The following is a 24,425-nucleotide window of genomic DNA, read 5'->3' as shown; positions in this document are numbered from 1 at the left end:
GAACTACCCTCCACTTCTAACACACTGATTCAAAGTAAAGATACTGAGCTGAATGACTCTGAAACAAGAAATAAGGAATTTGTTCTACATTGATCACTGACTGGCTAAATTATTTGAATGTTCAGTGTTCCTATTAAAAAAAAAACTAATAATATTACCTTCCAGCCATGGGGAATTGAGAGGCATGCCTGATTTAACACTATTAAATATTATACAATCTAGTTTTGAATATAAATGATACATATTAGAGCGATAATTCCATGAAACTGTAGTCACCAATTACCTATTCTTTTCTGCTAAGGTAATTAAAATAGGATTTATACACTCAGGGGACTGTAATTCTTACTACCCCCTCTTCCAATAGAGGCAGGCTTATAAAAAGGGCTTATGTATTCATTTTTAGACCACCAAAAGGGTATTTGTAATAATGAAAAAAAACTTTTTATTCTTTTATTCACTGCCTTTCAATCCATTACTTTTAAAAATGCTGATGTCTTTTAAATCCAAAAAACCTGGAACTGATTATATAATTTTAAGCTCTAAAGGACCTTAGCAATCATTAATTCATTCCTCTCATTTCACAAATCAGCAAATGGAAGCACTTTACTAAGACTACATGGCTCATTAGTATCAGACCTCAGATTAGCACAGTCAATCCGTTTGTCCTAGCAGCTGTTTTGCCAGATGTAAACAATGAAGATATTGTGCCTATAGATTTTACACTATCTAGGCCTTAAACTGTCAAGAATAAATCCCAGTGGTTTTTACAGTTACCTCCCAAAAAAGAGATGGGATGCAGATACAGTCTGCATACCTGCTCTATGGCTTATACATTGGGGGAGGAGGAGGAAGGTAGTTGGTGGAGGTAAATTTAATTCCCTGGATGATCTCGTGAAAGTCAGCCCAACATAATCACCAGGAAGGCTTTTTTAAACATAGATTGATGAGTCCTACTCCCAGCATTTCAGATTCAAGAAAAGGGCCTGAGAATCTGCATTTCTAGATTCTCAGGTGATGCCACTGCGGCTGGTCTGGGAAATTACATTTTGAGTACTACTAGCCCAGTACTTAGGGGCAGCCAGTCTATTGGCATTTTGTCCTGGTTCTTGTTCTTACTCCAGTTCCCAATATACTCCTGGGTAGTGGGTTCCCTTCCAGAGTTGCTTCCCCAGACTAAGTCAAGCGTTGATTCACCGCTCTGGCAATCCCATCATGCTAAAAAATATTATTCCCAGAAATCCCTAATAATATGCCCCACATTTCTCCTCTCACATTGGGTCCCTGGGTCCCTGGGCTTGCTCAGGGAAAAATAAAAATCACTTATTGCTCTGGACTTGAGTTAGTTGCTGGGCCACCTAAGGTGAGAGGACATTTCTGTCTCTGGCTGTTAGCCACAACCCCTGTCCCTGCTCCCATTAGGTTGTGTGCAGATTTCTGTGTATTGTATTTTCTCTCCAGGAGCTCTCAGAATACTATATGCATAGTTTTGTGTGAAAGAGTTCAGGCAAGACTCCAAGTTTTGTTGACTTGATTTCAGACCATGTTTAAATATCTTTGTACACTATGAAAAATATTCACATTTTTTCCTTGAATCAGAAGAGATCACTTTTATAGAAGATAACTTACATAGAAGAGATACAAATATACACTTAATATTGTATAGGTTCAATCAAGATGAATAAGAGATGACTCCAGCTCTCAGAAAAGCCTTCAGACTAATAGTGGAGGATACAGACACTTAAAAAGTAATTATTTCCAAATGGAAAATCTGTGTATCACTGACTTTGACAACATATTATGATACATTAAAATGACACACTACAATTTTCTTTAATGATATAAAAGTGTATGCTCTTATAGTACCAATCTATTCAACCATTATTAACTTTCCAAGGACAAATAACATAGCTAATGTGCAGGAAAAAAAAACATTGCTAATTCTTATTAAAGACAAAAAATGGTATAAAAAGAATGGCTTACTTCCTGGAAACAAAGGTTTCCAATTTTTTTAAATGTATGCATGTAATATAGTACACAAAATGCTATCAGTTTCATAAAATTGGAAAGCAAGTACTATTTATATTTAGTATTTTATGTTACTGCTTTGTCTTTAAAGAGACCTCCTCTCTGGTTATCTAGTATTCAAAAGTTCCAACTGTCTGTTGCCATCCTCTCCCCAGCTGAGTTAACTAGCTGCTGAGTACCTATAAATTACTCTTCCTATGTGCTGGCCATTTCTGATTTCATGAATCTGCAGATATCAAGCTCTTTTGCAAGTATGTGATGGCACAGGTATATGGTTTTTCTCTAACAGATGAATCCATGGGCAACTGTGATTTCAAAGCACATAAAGAAGCAGGTGGCACAAGGAATCATTCTGGCAAGTGTAACAACAGAAATATACAGCTCTTTGGAATCAGAGGGGAGTCTAGTTTCAAGTTCCCAGTGTTAGCAGTGGATTTATGTATGGTGCCTGCGTCCAGAGAATATGACAGGTGAGAGTTCACTGGAGGAGTTCCAGAGTGAAACTTGGGTGTGGTTTCTAGCTGCATAGAGAATGAATAAGAGGTCTAACATTTGACCAATAGGTATTCCAGAAAGAGAAGAGAAAAACTGAGTGAAGAAAATTATGAGGAAGTAACACAAGAAAACTTTCCAGTACTGAAGGACAAGAGTTTTTAGATAGAAGGACCTTTGGAATACCCAGTAAAATACGTATAAAAAAACTCCACTATGGTACATCATTAAATTTCAGAATTCCATTAGTCACACACAAAGGATTAGAATCAGATAAAATCATATTTCAACAGCAATGTTGAAAATTAGAAGTCAGTGGAACAACACTTTTCAAGTTCTGACTCTGATTTTGAATCTGAAATTATATACCCTGTTAAACTATCAGCAGAAAGTGAGATTAGAGTAAGACATTATCTGATATTCAATGTCTCAAAAATTTTACTTCTACATATTTTTTCAATCGTAGCCACTGATGGATACACACTACCAAAACAAGGGAATAAACCAAGATAGATAAACATAGGATTCAGGAAACAGAGGACCTGTCATAGAAAGAATTGAAGGTGGCACAAGGAATCCCACAGAAAAGCCAAGTCGTCAATAGTCTAGATTAACACAGGATGGCAGAGGGCCCTAGGAAAGAGGTCTCTGATAAAACAAACAAAAAACAATGTAAGCACATCTAATAGATTACTGATACATTTGATTATAAGGAAAATAGTATAAGGAGGCATTCTGTCATTGTTAAAGAATACGGAAGAAATGAAAAAATTATAAGAAAATTCAAGGAAATCATTGAGGGGAAAAAAAACCAACAAAGTTACGGCACTACAAGAACGTAAATATAGTCATTGTGCAATACTTTACTCATCAGAGACTAATTTTTCTTATTCTGTTCTGTGTGATTATGATTTAAACACAAATTGTGCTGTAACCATAATGGGGATGAAAAATGGGGAGGGCTGTGGTAGTTTGAGAGAGAGAAATCTTCACCATTTATAATAGGAAGTCAATAGATAATGCTTTAAATTGATCAATAAATATATTGAAGCTTAGCATATTATTTAGAAATACATGGAAATACCAGAAGGAACAGTTCAAAGTAGATGTCTCTGGGGAGAGCACATGTGGATAAAGAAGGAAGCATAAAGCTTCTGTTTTTCCTGTTATAAGTCTTATAGTACTATTTCATAATTATGTGAATGTATCACTTTGATGCAACAAAAGTTTTAAGCAGTCATACGCATTTTGCAATATATACAAATATCAAGTCATTATGTTGTACATCTGAAACTAATATAATGTTGTATGCTAATTATATCTCAATAAAAAAAGTACGTAAATTTCAACTCTGAAATAGAAAAAAGAACTAGTAAAAAACCTAAAGTAGAAGAGTAATAAAAATGAATACACAAATTATTGAAATAGAAATAACAAATAAATTTGATCAACAGACACAACAACAAAAGAAGTTATATGGTAAAGGAGACCATATCCTTCACCCCAACACTTTCAATGATGTACTCAGGTATGCATGGCATCTTCAAATCATCACAGGTATCTAAGCCACCTACTCACCCATAATGTAGATTGACCTTGAACACATTACAATAAAGAAGCCATTGTTTTTCCCCTTCTATCTGGAATAATTAAACTGAAAGCCATGGAATATTATTAAAGTTAAAGAGCAAAACAACAGTAAGCAGCATCCTGGGAACTATAACATACTTAGCGTTTCAAATAATTTCTTGATTAAAGATCTGTATTAAGCATCTGGAGACTTGGCCATTATAGAGGTAGTAACTCACTGGTAATTCACTAGCATGAATAAGAGTTCAATTTAACATTAACATCAATGAAAAATCAGAATGGATTGTAAATAAGCTATCTATTCCTTAAAAAGTACATCGCAGAGGCAAAATTACTTTATTTTTTTATTATTATTAATTTTTTTAATTAAGGTATTGATATATACTTTTATGAAGGTTTCACATGAAAAAACAATGTGGTTACTACGTTCATCCATGTTATCATGTTGCCCCCATACACGATTGCAGTCACTGCCAAACAGTATAGTAAGATGCCACAGAGTCACTATTTGCCTTCTCTGTGCTACACTGTCTTCCCCCTGATCCCCCTCACACCATGTGTGCCAGTCATAATACCTCTCAATCCCCTTCTCCCTTCTTCCCCACCTGCCCTTCCCCACCCCTCCCCCTTGGCAACCGCTAGTCTCTTCTTGGAGTCTGTGAGTCTGTTGCTGTTTTGCTCCTTCAGTTTTGCTTTATTGTTATACCCAACAAATGATGGAAATCATTTTGTATTTGTCTTTCTCCACTTGGCTTATTTCACTGAGCATAATATCCTCCAGCTCCATCCATGTTGTTGCAAATGGTAGGATTTGTTTCTTCTTATGGCCGAATAGTATTCCACTGTGTATATGTACCACCTCTTCTTTATCCATTCATCTACTGATGGACACTTAGGTTGCTTCCATATCTTGGCTATTGTAAACAGTACTGCAATAAATATAGGGGTGCATATGTCTTTTTGAATCTGATAAATTATATTCTTTGGGTAAATTCCTAGGAGTGGAATTCCCGGGTCAAATGGTATTTCTATTTTTAGTTTTTTGAGGAACCTCCATATTGCTTTCCACAATAGTTGAACTAGCTTACATTCCCACCAGCAGTGTAGGAGGTTACCCCTTTCTCCACATCCTCCACATCGCCAACATTTCGATACTGGCCTTCCTAACTGGACTGGGTTGATAATTTCATTGTGGTTTTTATTTGCATTTCCCTGATAATTAGTGATGTGGGGCATCTGTTTGTGTCTGTTGGCCATCTGAATTTCTTCTTTGGGGAATAGTCTGTTCATATCCTCCGCCCATTTTTTAAATAGGGTTATTTGCTTTTTGGGTGTTGAGGCATGTGAGTTCTTTATATATTTTGAATGTTAACCCCTTGTTGGATATGTCATTTACAAATATATTCTCCCATACTGTAGGATGCCTTTTTGTTCTGTTGATGGTGTCCTTTGCTGTACAGAAGCTTTTTGGTTTGATGTAGTCCCATTTGTTAATTTTTGTTTCTGTTTGCCTTGCTCGAGGAGATGCATTCAGAAAATAGTTGCTCATGTTTATATTCAGGAGATTTTTGGCTATGTTTTCTTCTTAGAGTTTTATGGTTTCATGACTTACGTTCAGGTCTTTGATCCATTTTGAGTTTACTTTTGTGTGTGGGGATAGACAATAATCCAGTTTCATTCTCTTGCATGTAGCTGTCCAGTTTGAGGCAAAATTACTTTAAAAGGGAGGAAGGGGAAACCATTTGCTATCTTACTTTTTAAGATTTTAGTTGATGAAAACCAAAACATTCAACATTTAATGTGGGAGAACAGGAACCAGGACAAATTCTCTTAAATATTGCTATATAGAACATTTACATAAATACGTGCAGAGATATCTTACAAAGTGAACATTTTAAATCCATGGCACTTGGAGGTTGCATGGAAAAAGTGACATTCATCACCCTGGCAGTAACCAAGTTTGCTGTTGTTCTGTCTTTGTAACTTCATTCTGCCACAGTAAAGCAGCTTGTCAGTACTAGTGATTAAGGTTACAACGCCTGCTGAACGCCACAGATCCCTGTGTGCAGCTACCTCTACGTTCCCCTACAATGAAGGGCGCCACTACATTTTAAATTATTCAAATTAGGGAACAGGGTGTTTCAGAGGACTTGTGACAGTATATAAACAATGTTATTTGTAAAGATGAAAAGAGGACTAACAAAGGACCAGGACAGGAGAAATAGTCAAGGTACAATAATAACAGCAGGGAATGCATCTGAAAATATGCCCTTATTTCCATGAATAAGCTACCCTAATGTTTTCTGTTAAAATGAGGATTTTACCTTGAAGAATCATAGCTAAAAAAGAATAAAGTACTAGCATAGATTCTAATTGAGCCAAGGAGAATCAAATGGAAGAAATTAAACTTAAGAATTGCCTTAATCTTAGTTAAATACATGGCCATTTCAACACAACATAATGTATTTTATATGCATGTGAAGATAAAATCCCAACACTTGTCTTGACCTAGCTTCCAAACCTCGAGGTACTTCGCTGCAGGGAAATAGAAAACCTTCTGATTACCTGGATCAAATCCAATCTCTCAAACTGGGTAAAAAGAATTTGAGATAAGAAATAACTTGCCAAAGAAAACAGAGAGAAAGATGTCTTGTGTTCAGCCAAATAGAGGATATGTTATCAAAAAATGGAAGGAAGAAGGGATTCACTAAAACTTTTGAGACAAATAAAGCTGGCACTGCTTGACCTCAGGATGAACATGGAATAAAAAGCAAAGGGGAAACCCCAAATATTGCTTGTTCACATGTTTGTAAGACTAAGGAAGCCATACTTCTAATGTAATGTTCATGCTTACATTTTCCACATTTTAAGAACAAGGAGTTGGAAAAAGCCCAGAAAAAAGCAAAAATAACAATGAAGTGGTAGAAAATAAGAACTTAAATTTTTATTTTGTGGACAGAATACTATACTTAAAAATTATGTATAGTATTATGCATAGGAGGAGGAGTCGGGAGTTTAGCACAGTCTATGGTAGTTACAATTTTTCCATCTTCATTTCTTAAGAATAAATAAGAATAGAAAATTACACTTAGATAAGGCATTGAAAACTTCTTGCAAGAATAAAAGCAATTAAAACAGTAAATAGTCTAGGCTAAGAAGAGGCTGTGAAATGATGGGAACCCAATAGTTCTCTGTGAGGGGTAGATTCTTCAGCTCATGGGTGCTGTCCATTCCCTTACACTTCCATAGTTCTCTTCACAGCCTTCTTCCCTATCTTTCTCTCCTTTCTTCACAACAGCTTAATAGTCTACAATTTGTAGTTGAATTCGGGGCTATAAGAAATTCTAATAACAAAGAAGTTATGCCCCACATCTATTTAGAGAATTAGGTAGAATTCTAGCTATGAAGAATAGTTGTCAAAGTATCAGATTTAGATAAAACAAAGGTAAAAATACACATTTCAACTCAACTCTTGATCCCTTGGCTAAGGGAAGGCAGAACAGACCATAGAAAAGGATCATCAATGAGAGACAACTAATATTTGAGTAAGTACTATGGAGCAGGTACTTTACATATCGTGTTATATTGGTATCTTGGTACATTTCCCAACTTTGAAGTAGGTTTAATTATCTTTACTTATACTATATCTTTATTAAATAGAAATTATTTTCATCTTACAAATGAGAAAACTGAGATTCAGAGAAGCAACTTGTCCAAAGTCCATGAGGTTCTAAGTATCAGAATGAGAACTCCCATTTAGGCCTATCTGAAGCCTGTACTTTTACTATCCTGGTTCACAGGTTTGACATTATTAGGGCTTTAATTTCTATCACTTCTCACAAATTTCTGGTGCTTTCCACCGTCATTGTGATTTTAATTGGTACCTCACTTTCGATATGAGACAAAATGATTTAGCTGCTGGGCTTATTAGCTTTCTAATTCATAAGCAACTCCAGGTTTACATTTTTACTATTGCCTTTCTAAACTTCATAAAAGTTTGCTTGCTTTTTTAAATCACTTTTCTCCCTAACATTATTAATCAAATTTAATTTTGAAGTATGTTTTATGTGAGGACTCTCAAGATTTATGTGATCTAATTTTCCTTTGTAGACTAATTTCGACTTAGCTAATTTCATTAAGGGCAGTTTTAATTTTAAAATGTTACAGTATTTTCAAAGTGTATTATCAATCTGTTTAGTACATCTGAGACTTGTACTGGAAGCTATCATAGTAGTACAAAAGTTTTACCAGAAAAATTTGGGATAGGATGGATGTCTTAAGTTTAATATAACTTGTTTTTCTAAATTTAATAATTAGCAAACATGATGGTAAAGTTTATGCAATAAATGTTTTAATTGATAAAATGGAATAATCGGATGCTTATTCTATAATTCACTGCAGGGGATATTATTTATCATTTCCATATTCCAAAACTTCATTTTACAACAGTTCTTTAGTATTTAATTTACTGAACAAAGGGGGGTTATCTTATGTAACTTTCAATATTCTGAAGCATACAAATTAAAAATTCCTGAGAGTTACTTTCAAGGATTAAACCAGGTAACATGTTCTTCCGTGTGACATCTCAAAATGGACACATTCATTTTGCATAAAAAGAAAATACGTCCTTTGGGGTTTAAGAGAAACATGAGAAGGGGGAAAAAAGGGGAGTATTTCCCAGTTCACAGGACGGGAGTAAAATGTGTTCAGGGTCCTTCAGAAAAAAAGCTTAAATTTAAATGTTACAAATGTGTTTATTTCAAGTGACAAGCCAGGAGGAATCTTTTCTAAGTGCTTTTGTTTTTTGAATGTCCATGGGCAAGGTATCTCTTCCACAAAGCTGGGAGAGGCCTGTTGTTTCTCCATTCCCATTGTTTAAGTTTGGACAAAGTTTGAGAAACCCCAGGCACCTGCGGCTCTGCCCAAGAGCGTCGAGGAGCACGCGGAGCGCGTCACTTCTTCCCGGTTTCCCGTCTCCAGATTCCAGACCTTTTTGGCCTGCGGCCTCAACGACCAGCGTCCGCGCCCCAGAAATGAGAGCTCTTCTGGGGAGCGGTCCTTGGTGTCCCTGACGCTCCGCAAAGGTGTGCGTCCGCAGACGAGGCGGGCGGCGTTTCGGCCGCGGGGACCGGCCTCCGCTACTTCCAGGCAGCTGCCGCTGGGCCCGGCCACCCGAGGGACATGCCCAGAGGCCGCAGCCCCGAGGCGACCCCGCCGACCGCGCTGCGACCAGACGGGGGCGGGGCTTCGGGCCGGCGCGGCAAGTGCGGCCGCGGCGTGGGGGGCGGGGCTCCTCCCGGGGCCCCGGTCCGCAGCCGCGCGTTTCCGGCGCGCTCCCCCGCGCCCTGAGCCCTGTGGTCTCGCCCGCCCCCGCTGCCATGTTGGATCGTGCGGCCGCCGCCGTGGGAGGGGTGGAGGAGGAGTTGGGAATTTAGCGCAGTCGCTGGACTGCGGGGACAGCGACCATCGGCGGGAGCCTGGTCGGGCGGCAGCGGGGAGCGTTCTTTCCTCTGCGCGGCGCGCCGTGGGCTTCTCCTTCCCGTGGCCGTCGCCTCCGCCCCGCGCCGGAGGAGCTGCGAGATGCTGCGCCTCTGACTGCCCTCCCCCCGCCCCTGTCACCGCGAGGGGGAACGAGCGATCTCCCGCTTGCCGCAGGAGACGGCCCTGGACTCCCGGCGCCGCCGGCGACACCATGAGCTCCGGCCAGCAGCAGCCGCCGCCGCCGCGGAGGGTCACCAACGTGGGGTCCCTGCTGCTCACCCCGCAGGAGAACGAGTCCCTCTTCAGCTTCCTTGGCAAGAAATGTGTGGTCAGTGGCCGAGATCCGCGTCGCCACCCCCGACGTTAGCTCTGGGCCCGGGCTTGAGGGCCGGAAAGAGGGAGTGGGGGAAGGAGGAGGGAGTGCGCGGGAGGGTCCGGCTGCCGGCCCGGCCTCCCGCCGGCCCCGCTCCCTGGGCGCGGGCCGTGCGGGCCGGGATAGTCGGACGCCGCCTCCCGGAGCTGCCTGGGACCGGGGAGTGCCGCCTCGGCAGGCCTGCCCTGGAGTGCTTGGCCGGACCCGGGTCCGCGCCCTTGCTGCTGGTTGAAACTTCGCTCTCAGGCCAGAGGGGATTTTTCTTCTTGCGCAAAGATGCTTGATTTTAGAAACCGGACCCCTGTACTGGCCCTCACTTCACATACCTTTTGATCTAAGCCGGGGGTACTTTCTTTCACAATGCCAGAGGATTCAGCAGTGGGGGTAGGTCATTGAATGAAGCCCAAATATGAATGAAGCAGACCATAAGGTGTTTTTTTAACCTCCTTTTAGGATCTCAGGAGGGAAAGAAGTCCAGTGCATCGTTTCAGAACGAAGGCAGGAAATGCTACTGTTCCCCATCGCAGAGAAACAGGGTTTATTTCTTAAGGAATCTCGCTGAGGCCTGGTTTCTACTCCTCCCCAGATTTTTTTTTCTTTTTTTTTGCATTGATGGGAAGGAGGTGCCGCTCTCCCCACAACCATGCGCATCCGAACCACAATCTCTAGTAGTTTTTGGGCTTTGGGGGCCTGAGAATGATTTTTAGGTTGGTGCTGTGCGGCCTGTTCCAACCCCAGATGGCCAGTTGGGAGCGAGCAGCTCTGCTGTGGGAAGGAGAATGTGTGTTGTTGACGGAAGCATTCATTACATTGGCTGCTGGCACTTCTGGGGGTGGGGAGCTTCTGCTTTGTGGTGTAGGCCTTGTCAGGCTGCATCTTGGCGGTGGCCGGCTTGAACTGTGGCTGAGTTCGCTGAAACTCCGGGTCCCTTTCTCACCTCTGCTTGTTAGCACCTGCAGAGTGTGTGCCTCTGGAACCCAGGAAATACCTACAGAAACAGTCCACAGATTAGTACCATTTTACAGATTTTCTCAGTAGTGATAAATATGTCAAACCAGGCCACACCTGCCTGTTTAAGAGATTAGGATTAGACAGTTTCTGGAAAGTTACTGGATTAATTGTTAGCTTTATGGGAGTCTACCCTTTGTAACCTATGCCATCCAGTTTGAGATTGAATCATTACATTCAGTTCAGATGTGTTTCATATTTCAGAAGTTAGACCTCAAAGAACATACTTTGAGTTTACTGATTAGTAAAATGAAATAAAAGGGGTGGCTTAAAATCAGAAAGAATTTTAAAGATAATAGAAGTCCTTCCCCTTCACTTTTTTAACAAATGAGAAAACTGAGCAGTGAGCCCCAAAGTCTCTCAGTCCCTTAGTTTTGTAAACAGAATTCGAAACCAGGATTCCTGAAGCCTACTCCTTTTTTCGTTACACTACATCATGTTGCTTTAGAAGGGTTTTTTTCTTGTCACTTTCTTACTTAGATTTCTAAAAGTGGTGTTAAAGGAATAATCACTTTATTTTCCTCCAAAAACTGGTAGAATTAAAGTGTAAGATTCTTAAAACAGCAGTAATTTTTGCATATTTTCGTTTTAGGAAATTCTCCAGTACTTTGAATGATACATTATCTACAAATGAAAAAAAATTAAAATTCTGCTGGCTATTAATTACATATGCTATGCAATCTGTGTCAGAAAGGAAGTAGTTTTACTGTTTTCCATACCAGACACATTAACCTTAGGAAGGATATTCCATTTACTCACATGTATACTGACTAATTGTTCTGTGCTTGCCTGTAATATTTACGGATTTCAAAAAATGATAGATGCAGAATACTGTGATACAGTGTTGCTTACTGCTTTCAGTATTCAGTGCTCAATATCTTTGTCATTTATTATTAATCAACTTTACCTTTTGAATTTCTGTCATTTAAAACCACACTGTTATAAGTGACCTGTTCTTGTGGTATGAAATTGTTGCTAAAATTAACTTTAATACTTGACGTCTTCAGCAAGTAGAAAGTACAGTAAGAATGATATTTTAATTTTTTGGAACAACATTTTTTCCCCTTTACTGATTATGCAGTTTTTTGTAGTTTAAAATAAATACATTGTCTCATAAAAAATATCGAACAGTAACATGCACAGGTCATTTAGACCAAATTTGTTAGAGAAGTATGTTCAGAACTCTTCAGAATTCAAGAAATGAAACAAGTAGTTATAGTCCCAGCTCTCAAGGAGCTGCATTCCTTCTTTCGCTCAACAAATATGTATTGGGTAACTAAATGTTGAGGTCACAATCAGGGTTGATACCTGCCCTCAGGGAGCTCACTGTGTCTAAAAAGGGAAACAAATGTGTGAACTGATGAGTAAGTCAGTACTTCAGAGTGACATGTGATGTGTAAGAGGCTGCATGTCACAATGGAAAATGTCTTGGCTTTGTAGTCAGCAGACTGGAGTTCAAAGTCATATTTTCTTAAGCCATTAAGCTCCCTCCCTGTCCTAGAATTGGTTTTCTTATCTCTAAAATAGGATACTATTTCATGGAGTGGTTTTGTGGACTATATGTAAAAATATGAATGCTATTGTTTATTATGAAGGTTTAGGAAATTAAAGGAGAGGGTGGTGGGAGAGATAAGTAAAAGCTTTTTAGAATGAGTGATGAGTGGTACCTAAATATTTAAGATTCATAAGTACCCCCCTGATTAATGAGCAATATGAAACAGCTCAAAAAGTTAGGGAACCTACTAGTAGTTTGTTAAGGCACAAAGAAGGTTTCTGCTTGGGTTCTCAAATTTAGGTATGTGATGGAGTCATTGGGGAGGTACAAATGCATATATCTAGGCTGAATTCCTGGGTAATTTTCATATTTAGTGGGTCTGAGGTGGAACTTGAGTATTTCTATTTTTAGCAAGCTTAAAAGAAGACTTTAGTGTACATCACAGTTTGAGAACCACTGCAGAAGTCTACTGTTTGTGATAAAGTAATTCTGAAACACTTTGGAAATGAAATATAATAGGTTTTCCTTCAAACTTTGGTGTCAGTTTTGTGAGTTAAGGGTAAATTAAGTTAAAACAAGTTCTTTCAGTACAGCTTGTCTCTGGCCTCTTAAGATATCAATGTGTATTTCATAGATGTAAGAGAAAGAGACTGCTAAGGAAGTATTTTACTAGTTAGTGGGGAACCTGGAGATCAGATTTGACATTTAGATAGTTTGGGAGGCAGGTGAAGGCACTATAGAGGATGGATTGAGATTTGCAAGAGTGGAGATAAAGATCAGATAGGTGTCTACAGTAGTCTCTGTGAAATATGATGAGGGCCTGAATTAAGGCAGTGCTGGTGGGAATTCAGGGACAGTTAAGACTACACTAGGATTTCATCCCCCTTAGATATAGGGGTTGAGGAAAGGGAATTGAGATAAGGACAGGTGTAACATACATACATGCAGAAACATACATACTTCACTAGATGGAAATACAACTGTTAATTACACTCTAGGTCAGGTTTTGTTTCTATTTTCTTTCATGTAGAGTGATACTTAAGCCGTTTTTATTAACCAGTCTTCATTTCCTTGAATTCCTCTATGTTTGTTTTAACTTGCTTATATTCTTCAGTTTTTTTCTCATCCTGTATATAATTCTGAGAGGTTAGACCTTATTCCCATATAGTCTTTATAATTTTTAGAACATCTAGCATACAGATCACTGAATAATAATTGAATAATTGTAATTTCTAGCTTGTTCCTTCATTTAGCATGTCTCATTGCTTGATCAGGTTGTTAAAAACCTTCTTTCTAGTGCAGATTTTATCTGGACCTAAGTCTTCATTTATTAGGAGAGCAAAGTGGTTTTAGTCTGCCACTAAATTAATATATAGGTAGGTGGTCCAGTAGCTGTCCAATAGTTACTTTGTTTCTCTTGTTAATTCTTGAATAGATTTAGAGGAAGAGCTGTAGGGATCACTATAATGAAGGCCTGGTAAGGCAGTACTGGTGGGAAGTTAGGGCTGGGAATATATTTCATGTGGAAGGAGAAAAAAGGTTGAAATTGACAGGATTTGGAATGTACAAAGATGAGAAGGCATTCTCGTATACAGGAAAAAAGTGTATACGAAAGTATGTGTCATATAGGTGGACATAAGCACGGGAGGAGATTTAGAAGAAAATAGTAGATCTAAGTTATAAATCCTGTTTCTTATGCTTCTATCATATAAACAACTTTCTTAACCAGTATGAGCCTTAGTGTCTAGATTTGTAAAATGGGCTTAGTCAAGGCTTTCAGAGAATAATGCTATATTCTGGGAGTTTGGAGGAGCATGTGAAAGAATGTTGTCCTTAATGCCATGCACAACTTGGTTTAGATTTCCTGTTACTGGCAGGTAGGTTTTCAAGTAACCTTTTGAAGTTCGTATTTGTTTTGATTTAGGTAAATTCTAACAATTTTGTTTTAAAGTCAGTTTATTATAGAGTCTGTAAATCAAGAGTTAAGCAGCAACTGGAACACGTCTCTTTGGGGAGTTTCTGGGCAGCCTTTGGTTGCAGACCAAAGAGGAAAAAGGAATATTACAGTTCCTGGATTTTAGTCCAAGTTTTGCCACCAATTAGATGTGAATGTGAGCAAGAATGTCCGCCTTCCTGAATCTCAGTTTCCTAATATGAAAATGAGGGGTTGGACAGGATAATGCATCTTTCCAGCTTTAATATTCTATCACTAACTATTCTAGATGCCAGAGACTCTGTAACAAGAAACAGCCCTTTGATTAATCCTGGCATATGTATTTTGCACAATGGGAGCAAAGATAGTATATATCTAAGTGAAAGGTAGGTAATCTCAAGTCATTTCTTTGCTAGTAACTCATCTTTTTTAGCATCACAATTTGATAGATATTTCACTATTAAAAGGTGCATTAGCAATAGAATGATCAGCTCTTAACTAATTTTGAATTATTATTCCTTATAATTACAATTTTTGGCTTATTAAAAGTATTGTGCCTTTTAATTAAGACAGTTATTTTTAAGAATTTATCTTTTTTTAACCAATTCCATCTAGAACCTTATTTCTTATATGAAATTGTATTGGCTATATGATAGTTGGGTGTTACATTTTACTGCTTATTTTCTAAGGTAAAAAAAAGTTCTTAAGTATTTAGTTTGTGTTAGACCCAATAGTTATAGTGAACTGGCTTGGCCATTTTGGAGTTACTTTGTTTCTCTTGTTAATTCTTGAATAGATTTAGAGGAAGAGCTATAGGGATCACTATAATGAAGGCCTGGTAAGGCAGTACTGGTGGGAAGTTTACAGTAGTTTAAGACACCAGGTAAGAGTTGGATTTCGTTTTAAATTACTCTGCCTAGGATTCATCCCTTTGATACAATAGATAAGAACCCAGCATTATTAATAGAGTTCACTTATACCAAAAGATTCTGCAAGCAAAACAAGCTCATACATTCTTTATCACAGTATATAACATGTAATGGTAATTGTGAATATAATTCTTACTGGTATATGACTGAATAGTATCTTTAAGTATTATTTAATAATTAGGAGATATTTGTCATACTTTATATTCATAAATAAAGTGTAACAAAAACATATCCTGTTTTAATTTCTTGTATCTATATCAGTATTCTTAGAAGTAGTGAAGGATCATACCACTATATCAATATAGGAGAGTGAAATTAGAAACTTGAGCTTTACTTTAGAGTTAATGTGTTATAGAACAATTGTGACCCTTTTTAAAAGAGACCAAATAATTAGGTAATAATGTTGAGCAAATCCAGAGAAGCCCCCTTTAGAAAAAAGAATCAAATGAAAGATTAGTAGTAACTTCATATTTTGATTACTCTGTTAGTGTACTTTAATTGTTCCTCAGTATCCTTGGCCCCTGGGTTCCTGTGCCATAGTGATTTTTGTAACTTATTTATAACTTAACCTGAAGGTTTGCTGTAAGAATCTGTCTCTGTAAAAGAAGTACTCATTAGGTAAGAGATAAATAGAAACAAAAGGGAAATATAACATCCAGGAATATAAAATGCTGTAAAAATGATATGAGAAGATCAAAATTATCATAAGCCCAAGTATACAGTAACCTTAGGACAATGAAATGTTTTTCAAGTTTTGTTTTATTATTTATTTATTTATTTTCATTTTAAAGTTAAACTTTTATATTAGATTTGGAGAAGCTGAAACTAGTAATTTTAAGTATTAAAATAGAGGTGAAGTTGTTCATTATCATACTTTTGGTTCCAGATAAGAAAAATTATCTGAAATCTTCCCTTCATTATGGTGAGTACTTTTGTTGCCATTAAAATATTACTGGATGCCTAAATACCTGAGAAATTTTCATAGGAGCTAATTTATTTGTTTGTATTGCATAGAGCTCATCAGAAGCCCAAGTGATTTTTTGTTTGTATTAAAGAAATATCGTCATCACCAAGTACTGAGGACTGACTGAGTCCTAACACCCTCCCAGTATATCTTGGAATACATGGAAGGGGTAAGGAAGATCCATTCCTTATCCCTCAGTTGTTTATTATGTAGTTGGGGAAGACAAAAGTCATGCACAAAAAGATGTTTTACAAATCAGCATAAATAAAGGTTTTAATAATAGGAGAGGTACATGAAACTGTGGGATTTGATACATTGTCGGCCTTGAACTTGAGGACTCTAAGTGGCCAATAGAATTTGTGTCAGAAGCAAGGAAGTGGCTCAGTTGAAGTATAGGGAAATTTGCTGAGCAAGTTAAGAGTAGGAAGTTTGAATGGAGTGTTTGGAAATATTGAATAGACTGGGTTGGCTAGAATTGAGAATTGCATTTGCTTGAGGAGATAGTGAACAATAAATTTGAAGGGTAAATTGAAGCCAGATTTTGGAAGACCTTGAATTTCAGTCTTGGGGTTTGAGCTTTAGTCCCTAAGTAGAAAGGAGTCACAAATATGTTTGATTCAAAAAGTGTCAAGATAGGAAAGATCTAGAGATGGGGAAAACTGGAAATTACTGTTCATAATGAGAAAGTTTGGTAAACACTCTCATTATCAGCTGACCTGGCTTGACTAAAGAACCTGAATTGTAACAGACTAAAACAAAAAAAGATTATGAGGAATAATAAATCCATGGTCTTTGCGCTCAGGGCAGACACCACCTATCACTCAGAGCATTTTCCTACTGCTCCAGATGTGGGTCTCTGATACTTAGCATATCCCTAAAGGCAGCCACTACCAGTCAGTCCAAGTTCACATAGATGGAATCTAGTTGCTGTGCCAAGGCTATATTCTAGAAACATTGTGAAGAAACCATTGGCAATGTTTAGTAGGCTCTGTGAATTCCAGATGACAACAGAACCTACTGGTAGAAATGGCTTGATGGTAGAAATTGTAGGACTAGAGCTTTTGGAATCCTTTCAGTGTTGATTATTGAGGCCTTGAGAGTGGAATTAGATGTTTGGTGTCAGTTCAGGTCACGATTACAGAGGGAGGCAGTGTAGCCCATATTTGACTTGGCCAGCATTTGAGAAGGATGGTTTTCAATGATGAGCTGAAGGGGGAGAAAGATATTATCTTTAATTTACCAGAAAAATTGTATTATATGTAGTGTTCTGTAAGTTAACTTTTTTACTTGTATTACTGTATCTTTCATATATTTCCATGTCCATTTATATCTACTGCTTACTTTTTATTCCTGCATCTTGTATTTTAAGACTTTCTTGTAACTTACTAACCTTTATTTAAGGGTGTATTAGTTTCCTAGTACTGTCATAACAAAGTACGACAAACTGGGTGGCTTAAAAAATAGATTTATTCTTTCACACTTTTGGAGGCTTGAAGTTTGAAATTAAGGTGTCAGCAAGATTGGTTGCTTATGGTGACATCTATCCCATGCCTCTTTCCTGACTTGTGGCGTTTACTGGCAATTCTTGATGTTCCTTGGTTTATAGATTTGTGACTCTACCCTCTACCCGTGTAATCACGTGGTGCTCTCTAATTGTCTGTCCTGCATCTTCTCCTCCTGTAAGGGCACCAGTCATTGGATTAGTGTCAACCCTAATGACCTCATCTTCATGTGTTTCCATTTGCTAAGACTCTCTTTCCAAATGAAGTTACATTCACAGATACAGGGAATAGGACTATACTTTATCTGTGGGGGAGACACAGTGTAATCCACAACAATGGGTATTTTTATTTTCCAAGTTTATGCCTTTAGAAAGTGCGACAGTGAACGTTCAAATACATATTTCTTTTCTAAAGTATCTTTCCAAGAAATAAAGTCAGAGTGCATTAGCATTAAAAATATTAATAGGTACTGCTGGACTGTTTTCCTGAATTAAACAGCTGTTACCAAACTCTATATACTATTCTCAACACTAAGATTTAAAATACTTTTTTGATTTTGACTATTTCAGCTGGTCAAAAATCTCATTGTCTGGTATGTAGTTTCTAGTGAAGTTAAACATCTTCTCAAGTCAGTTGGTCATTTATCTTTCTTCTGTGAATTGCCAATTATCTTTAGACCATTTTTCTGTTGGGTTATTTATTTCTTAGTGACTTGAGGAACTCCTTAGGGATAGTAGTTTTATTATACATTACAGTATTTTTTGGCAGTTTGTCATTATCATTTGTCAGAAGTACTTTCCGTGTTTTTGGTCATTGCATAGGTTAAATTTTTGTGTAGTTAAATAATTTTTCTCTTATATCAAGTTTTTATTTAACACTGTCCTAGTTCAGAACTGTAAAAAATTTTACTCATATTTTCCTAGTCCTTTTTGGTTTTATTGTGAACATGTTATCTTTGATCTTTCTGGAAGTGACTTTGGAAAACAAATGTAGTAAAATCCAGCTTTATATTTTTACAAATGGCTAGTTTCTTAATACCAATTATTGAGCAATTTATTTTCTTCCACCTATTTGAAATGCTACCTTTATAATTTACTTAATTACCAGATGTACTTGGATCCATTTCTGCATTCTCTTCTATGTATTTCATTTGTTTTGCCAGTATACAGTTTTTCATTAGTTACCTTTATAATGATGATTCAGTTTGATTAGTGTTAAGTCCCTCATTACTCTCCTTTTCAATATTTTCAGGCTGTTTTTATGTACTTTTCCAACACCTTATCTCCCACTCCTGTCCCCCACCAAATATTTGCTTCAGTTTGGAATAGCATTGGACTTTTAGGTTAATTTAGGAAGACTTGACATATTGAAGCTTCCTGCTGGATAGTAAGTTTTTTATAAACTATTCAAGTCATAGTTCCTTCTGTAGTTTTATAGTTCTCTTACATTATTATATGCATACATACAGTACACTATACAGATTTAAAAGTTAAAATATCCCTTAACCCCTTCCATCCCCTAATACAATTAGGCTCCTTAGAAAGCTCTTCATAATGGTTTGCTTTAACTTCTATCCTTTTTATATGCATGTGTATGTATGTATATGTATGTCTGCATTTTACCTTAAAGGGGTCATACTCTGGGCAGTTCATATGAGGTACATATGAATCCATATTGTGTTTTTTTTTAACAATTTTATTATGAAAACTTTTAAACATATGCAAAGTAAAATATCATAATAAACTTTATGCCATCTTCACCAAACTTTCATGGATATCAACTAATGGCCAGTATTGTTTGCTTTATAATCCCTATCTATTTTCCCTTTCCTGTATTATTTTTAAGTAAATCCCAAATGTCATATAATTTTTTTTTTCTCTTCAGTTTGGCTAGAAGTTTATTTTACTGAGTTTTCTATAAAAAACCCCAGGTTTAATTGATTTTTGTAGTTCTTGTTTTCTATTGTATTGATTTCTGCCAATCTTTATTATTTCTGCTTACTTTGGGTTTAGTTTTCTTTTTCTAGTTTTTCTTAAGATGCTAACTAGTGAGGTAATTGATTTGAGACCTTTTTTCATTTTCTAATATAGGTATTTAGTGCTATACATTTCCTCCTTTAGTGACATCCTACATATTGGATATGTTGTATTTTCATGTCCATTGGATTTAAATTACTTCCTAATTTTCCTTTTCATGTCTTTGACCCACAGGTTTTTTTAGAAGTATGAAATTTAGCTACCAAATATATAGGGATCTTTCAGATGTCTCTCTGTTATTGATTTCTAACTTTATTCCATTATTCTTGGGAAATGGGAAACCTTTTAATGGACGGTGTTTTATATAAAGCCCAGAATGTGGTCTAAATTGTTGTTCCACGTGCACTTGAAATAATATGGATTCCACTGTTGGGTGGGGTGTTCAGCAAATGTTAATTGTCAAGTTGGCCAATAATGTAGTTTAAATTCTTTATCCTTACTGATTTTCTGTCTGCTTGCTCTATCAATTATTAAAAGAGAGGTTTTGAATCCTTCCACTGTAATTATGAATTTGTTTCTCCTTGTAATTCCATCAGTTTTGCTTTATTTGTTTTGAACCTCTTTATTAGGTGCATAAACAAAATTGTTATGTCCTCTTGAAGAATTGACCATCATGAAATGTTCCCCTTTGTTCCAAATATACTTTGCTCTGAAATCTGCTTTGATATTAATATAGTTAGTGATGCTTTCTTTTGATTGGTGATACAGTCTTTTTTGCATTCTTTTACTTTTATCTTTTGTGTCTTTATACTTAAAGTAGGTTTCTTGTGGGCAGCACATAATGTCACTAATATTTTGTCTAATGGTAAATCTGTGATTAATACCATCCAGACATTGGTTTTTCATCTTAGATGTTGTAGTTTTCATCTCTAGATGCTTAATTTGGATTGTTTAAAATATATATTCTATGTTTCTACTTAACATGTTTAGTCTTTGCTATAGCTTAATATATGGAACACAGATATGGTAACTGTTTTAATGTCCTTGTCTACTAATTCTATTATCTGTGTCAGTTTCTTTCAATTTAGTCTTCACTGTGGGTCATATTTTTCTGCTTTTTAACATGCTTGGTAATTTTTGACTAGATGCCAGATGTGAAATTTATTCTGACTATTAAACCAGTACTTTGAGTTTTTAGTGGTAGAGTGTTATTTTTTATTTTCTACCGAAATCTTCTGCAATTACTAATTGCTGTATTTTAAGAGCAGCCTGCTCTACCCACACTTTTAGTTGGAATAATAACTAGTTACATATATCTGAAGATACTTGTTTATTTTTTTAAATTTCTCATCATTGAAAAACAATTTAAATGTATATTCAAGTAGTACCTTTCTTCTTTGCTACTGTTTCCTCAATTATATGGTTACTCTTGTTTCAAATTCTCATTAAAATGTGTTTGAAGTGTTGCTTTTTCAATATAGTTAACTACCTTGAATTTCTTTCTTTCTTTTTTTAAATTAGTACACTATTTTAGACAGCAGTTTCAGGTTTACAGAAGAATTGTGCAGAAAGTATACAGGGTTTGCCTATACCCTGTCTCCCTCCCTTTACCCCCAGTTTCTCCAATTATTAATGTCTTGCATTACTGTGATACATTTATTAAAACAACCAATATTGATACATTATTTTTAACTAAAGTCCATAATTTACACTAGCTTTAACTCCTTTTACAGATCTGTAAGTTGTGGTTTACACAAATGTATGTCATGGACCATCATTTTACAGTGTCCACAGAATAATTTCACTGCCCTATACTCCACTGTGTATCCCTTTCCTCTCCTGCTGTGTAACTCTGTGATACACTGATTATTTTCCTTTCTCTATAGTTTTGCTTTTTACAGAATGTCATATAGTTGGAGTCATGCAGTATATAGTATTTACAGACTGTTATCTTTCACTTAGCACTATATATTTAAGATTCCTCCATACCTTTTTGTAGCTTGATAGCTTGTTTCTTTTTATCATTGAATAATATTGTATGGATGTACCATGGTTTGTTTAGCCATTCACCTATTGAAAGAACTCTTGATTGCTTCCAATTTTGGCAATTATGAGTAAAGCTGCTATAAACATTCATGTGCTGGTTTTTGTGTGGATATAAGTTTTCTGTTCATTTGGAGAAATACCAAGGAACATGATTGCTGCATCATATGGTAAGCCTGTGTTTAGCTTTGTAAGAAACTGCTGAACTGTCTTCTGTAGTGGCTGTTGCATTTTGCATTCCCACCAGCGATAAATGAGTTTCTGTTATTGTACATACTTACCAGCATTTGGTGTTACCATTGTTTTGGATGTTAGTTATTCTAGTAGATATATAGTCAACCTCAGTTGTTTTAATTTGCAATTCCTAATGCTATACTATGATGTTGATCATCTGCATATCTTCTTTGGTGAGTTGTCCAGATCCCTTGATGAATTTTTAGTTGGTTGGTGGTTTCTTATTGTTGAGTTTTAAGATTTCTTTGTCTAATTTGGATACGTGTTTTTTATCATGTATGTGTTTTGTACATTTCTGTCCCAGTCCATGGCTTTTCATTCTTTAATTGGCATGTTTTTGCAGAACAGAAGCTTTTTGTTGTTGTTGTTGTTGTTCAACAAGCATTTATTAGTATTTATTGAAAAGTTAAAAACAATTCTAGCAAAGATATGTATGGTATATATGCTTTGAGGGTTCTCATGAATCAATCCCTCTAATTTTTTTTTTTTTTTTTTTTTGGGAGGGCATCTCTCATATTTATTGATCAACTGGTTGTTAACAGTTAACAACAATAAAATTCTGTACAGGGGACTCGTTGCACAATCATTAATCCACCCCAAGCCTAATTCTCATCAGTCTCCGATCTTCTGAAGCACAACGAACAAGTTCTTACATGGTGAACAAATTCTTACATAGTGAATAAGTTCTTACATGGTGAACAGTGCAAAGGCAGTCATCACAGAAACTTTCAGTTTTGATCACGCATTATGAACTATAAACAATCAGGTCAAATATGAATATTCGTTTGATTTTTATACTTGATTTATATGTGAATCCCACATTTCTCCCTTATTATTATTATTATTATTTTTTTTTTTAAATGCTGAAGTGGTAGGTAGATGCAAGATAAAGGTAGAAAACATAGTTTAGTGCTGTAAGAAAGCAAATGTAGATGATCAGGTGTGTGCCTATAGGCTAAGTATTAATCCAAGCTAGACAAGGGCAACAAAACATCCATGGATGCAGATGATTTCTCTCAAAACAGAGGGGGTGAAGTTCTAAGCCTCACTTCTGTTGATCCCCAATTTCTCACCTGATGGCCCCCCTGTGACTGTGCCTGTCTTAGGTTGTTCCTCCCTTGAGGAATCTTACCCGTCTCTGGCTAACCAGTCATCTTCCGGGGCCATACAGGGAAATGTAAAGTTGGTAAGTGAGAGAGAAGCAATATTGTTTGAAAAGGTTGACTTTTTACTTCTTTGCAGATTTATGCCCTGTGGGTTTTATGCCCAACATTAGAACAGAAGCTTTTAATTTTAATGAAGTCCTACTTAATCATTTTTCATATATGGATTGCACTCTTGGTGTTATTTCTAGAAAGTCATTGTCACACCGAAGGTCACCTGTGTTTTCTCCTGTGTTACCTTACAGAAGTTCTGTTTGTATTTGATGTTTAGGTCGGTGATGAATTTTGTGTTAATTTTTGCAAAAGGTATAAGATTAGTGTCTAGCTTGATTTTTTTTTTTTTTGTATCTGGATGTCTAATACTTCACCATTTTCAAAAAGATTATCTTTCTTCATGGGATTGTCTTTGCTCCTTTGTCTGAGATCAGTTGAATATATTTGTGAGGTTTACTTCTGGGCTTTCTAGTCTGTTTTTCCACCAGTACCACACTGCTTGGATTACTGTAGCTTTACAGCAAATATTGAGGTTTGATAGTGTCAGCCTTCTGATGTTCTTTTTCATCGATGTTGTGTTGGCTGTTCTGGGTCTTCTGCCTTTCCATACAAATTTTAGAGTAAGTTTGTTTATATCCACAAATAACTTTGTTGGGTACTGTTGAATCTGTAGATCCAGTTGGAAAAAATTGATACTGTAACAATATTGAATTTTCCTATCTATGAATATGAAATAACCTCTATATTTATATTTTCTTTGATTTCTTTGATCTGAATTTTATAGTCAGATCTTGTACATAATGTATGTTTTAGATTTTGCCTAAATATTTCTTTCCCTTTTTTTATGCTAATGTGAAGGTGGTGTTTTTAAATTTTAAATTATATTTCTTCATTGCTTGTATGTAGGAGAGCAATTGACTTTTTACATTAACCTTATCCTATAACCTTGCTATACTTATTATTAGTTCCAGGAATGTTTTTGTTTGTTTTCTTTGGGATTTTCTACATAGATACTCATGTCACCTGCAAACAAAGCCAGTTTTATTTTTTCCTTCACAGTGTGTATACCTCTTCTTCCTTGTCTTACTGCGTTAGCTAGGATGTCCAGTATGGAGTTGAGTAGGAAGGGTGAGAGGGGATTCTTTACTTCGTTCCTCATATTAAGGGGGAAAACATCTAGTTTTCACCATTAAATGTGATGTTAGCTGTAGGTTTTTGTAGTT

The 24,425-nt window shown here is 36.6% G+C and overlaps 1 protein-coding gene across 3 annotated transcripts in view; it reads left to right on the top strand.

Annotated features, from left to right (window-relative positions):
* The first annotated feature begins 9,175 nt into the window (after nucleotides 1–9,175).
* WASL (WASP like actin nucleation promoting factor) overlaps nucleotides 9,176–24,425 on the top strand; it is a 73,907-nt gene continuing 58,657 nt past the window's right edge. For 2 of the 3 annotated variants that reach the window (XM_036905600.2, XM_057504734.1), the window contains exon 1: nucleotides 9,176–9,916. In XM_036905600.2, the coding sequence (XP_036761495.1) occupies nucleotides 9,800–9,916 (117 nt within the window). In that variant the 5' untranslated portion in view covers nucleotides 9,176–9,799. Of the gene's footprint in view, nucleotides 9,917–16,212; nucleotides 16,249–16,381; nucleotides 16,460–24,425 lie in introns of all 3 variants that reach the window. The other variant, XM_057504735.1, reaches the window with a different exon arrangement.

This window comes from Manis pentadactyla, chromosome 7, assembly GCF_030020395.1.
Source record: "Manis pentadactyla isolate mManPen7 chromosome 7, mManPen7.hap1, whole genome shotgun sequence".
Taxonomy (NCBI): Eukaryota; Metazoa; Chordata; class Mammalia; order Pholidota; family Manidae; genus Manis; species Manis pentadactyla.
This window is presented reverse-complemented; position numbering and strand designations above follow the sequence as displayed.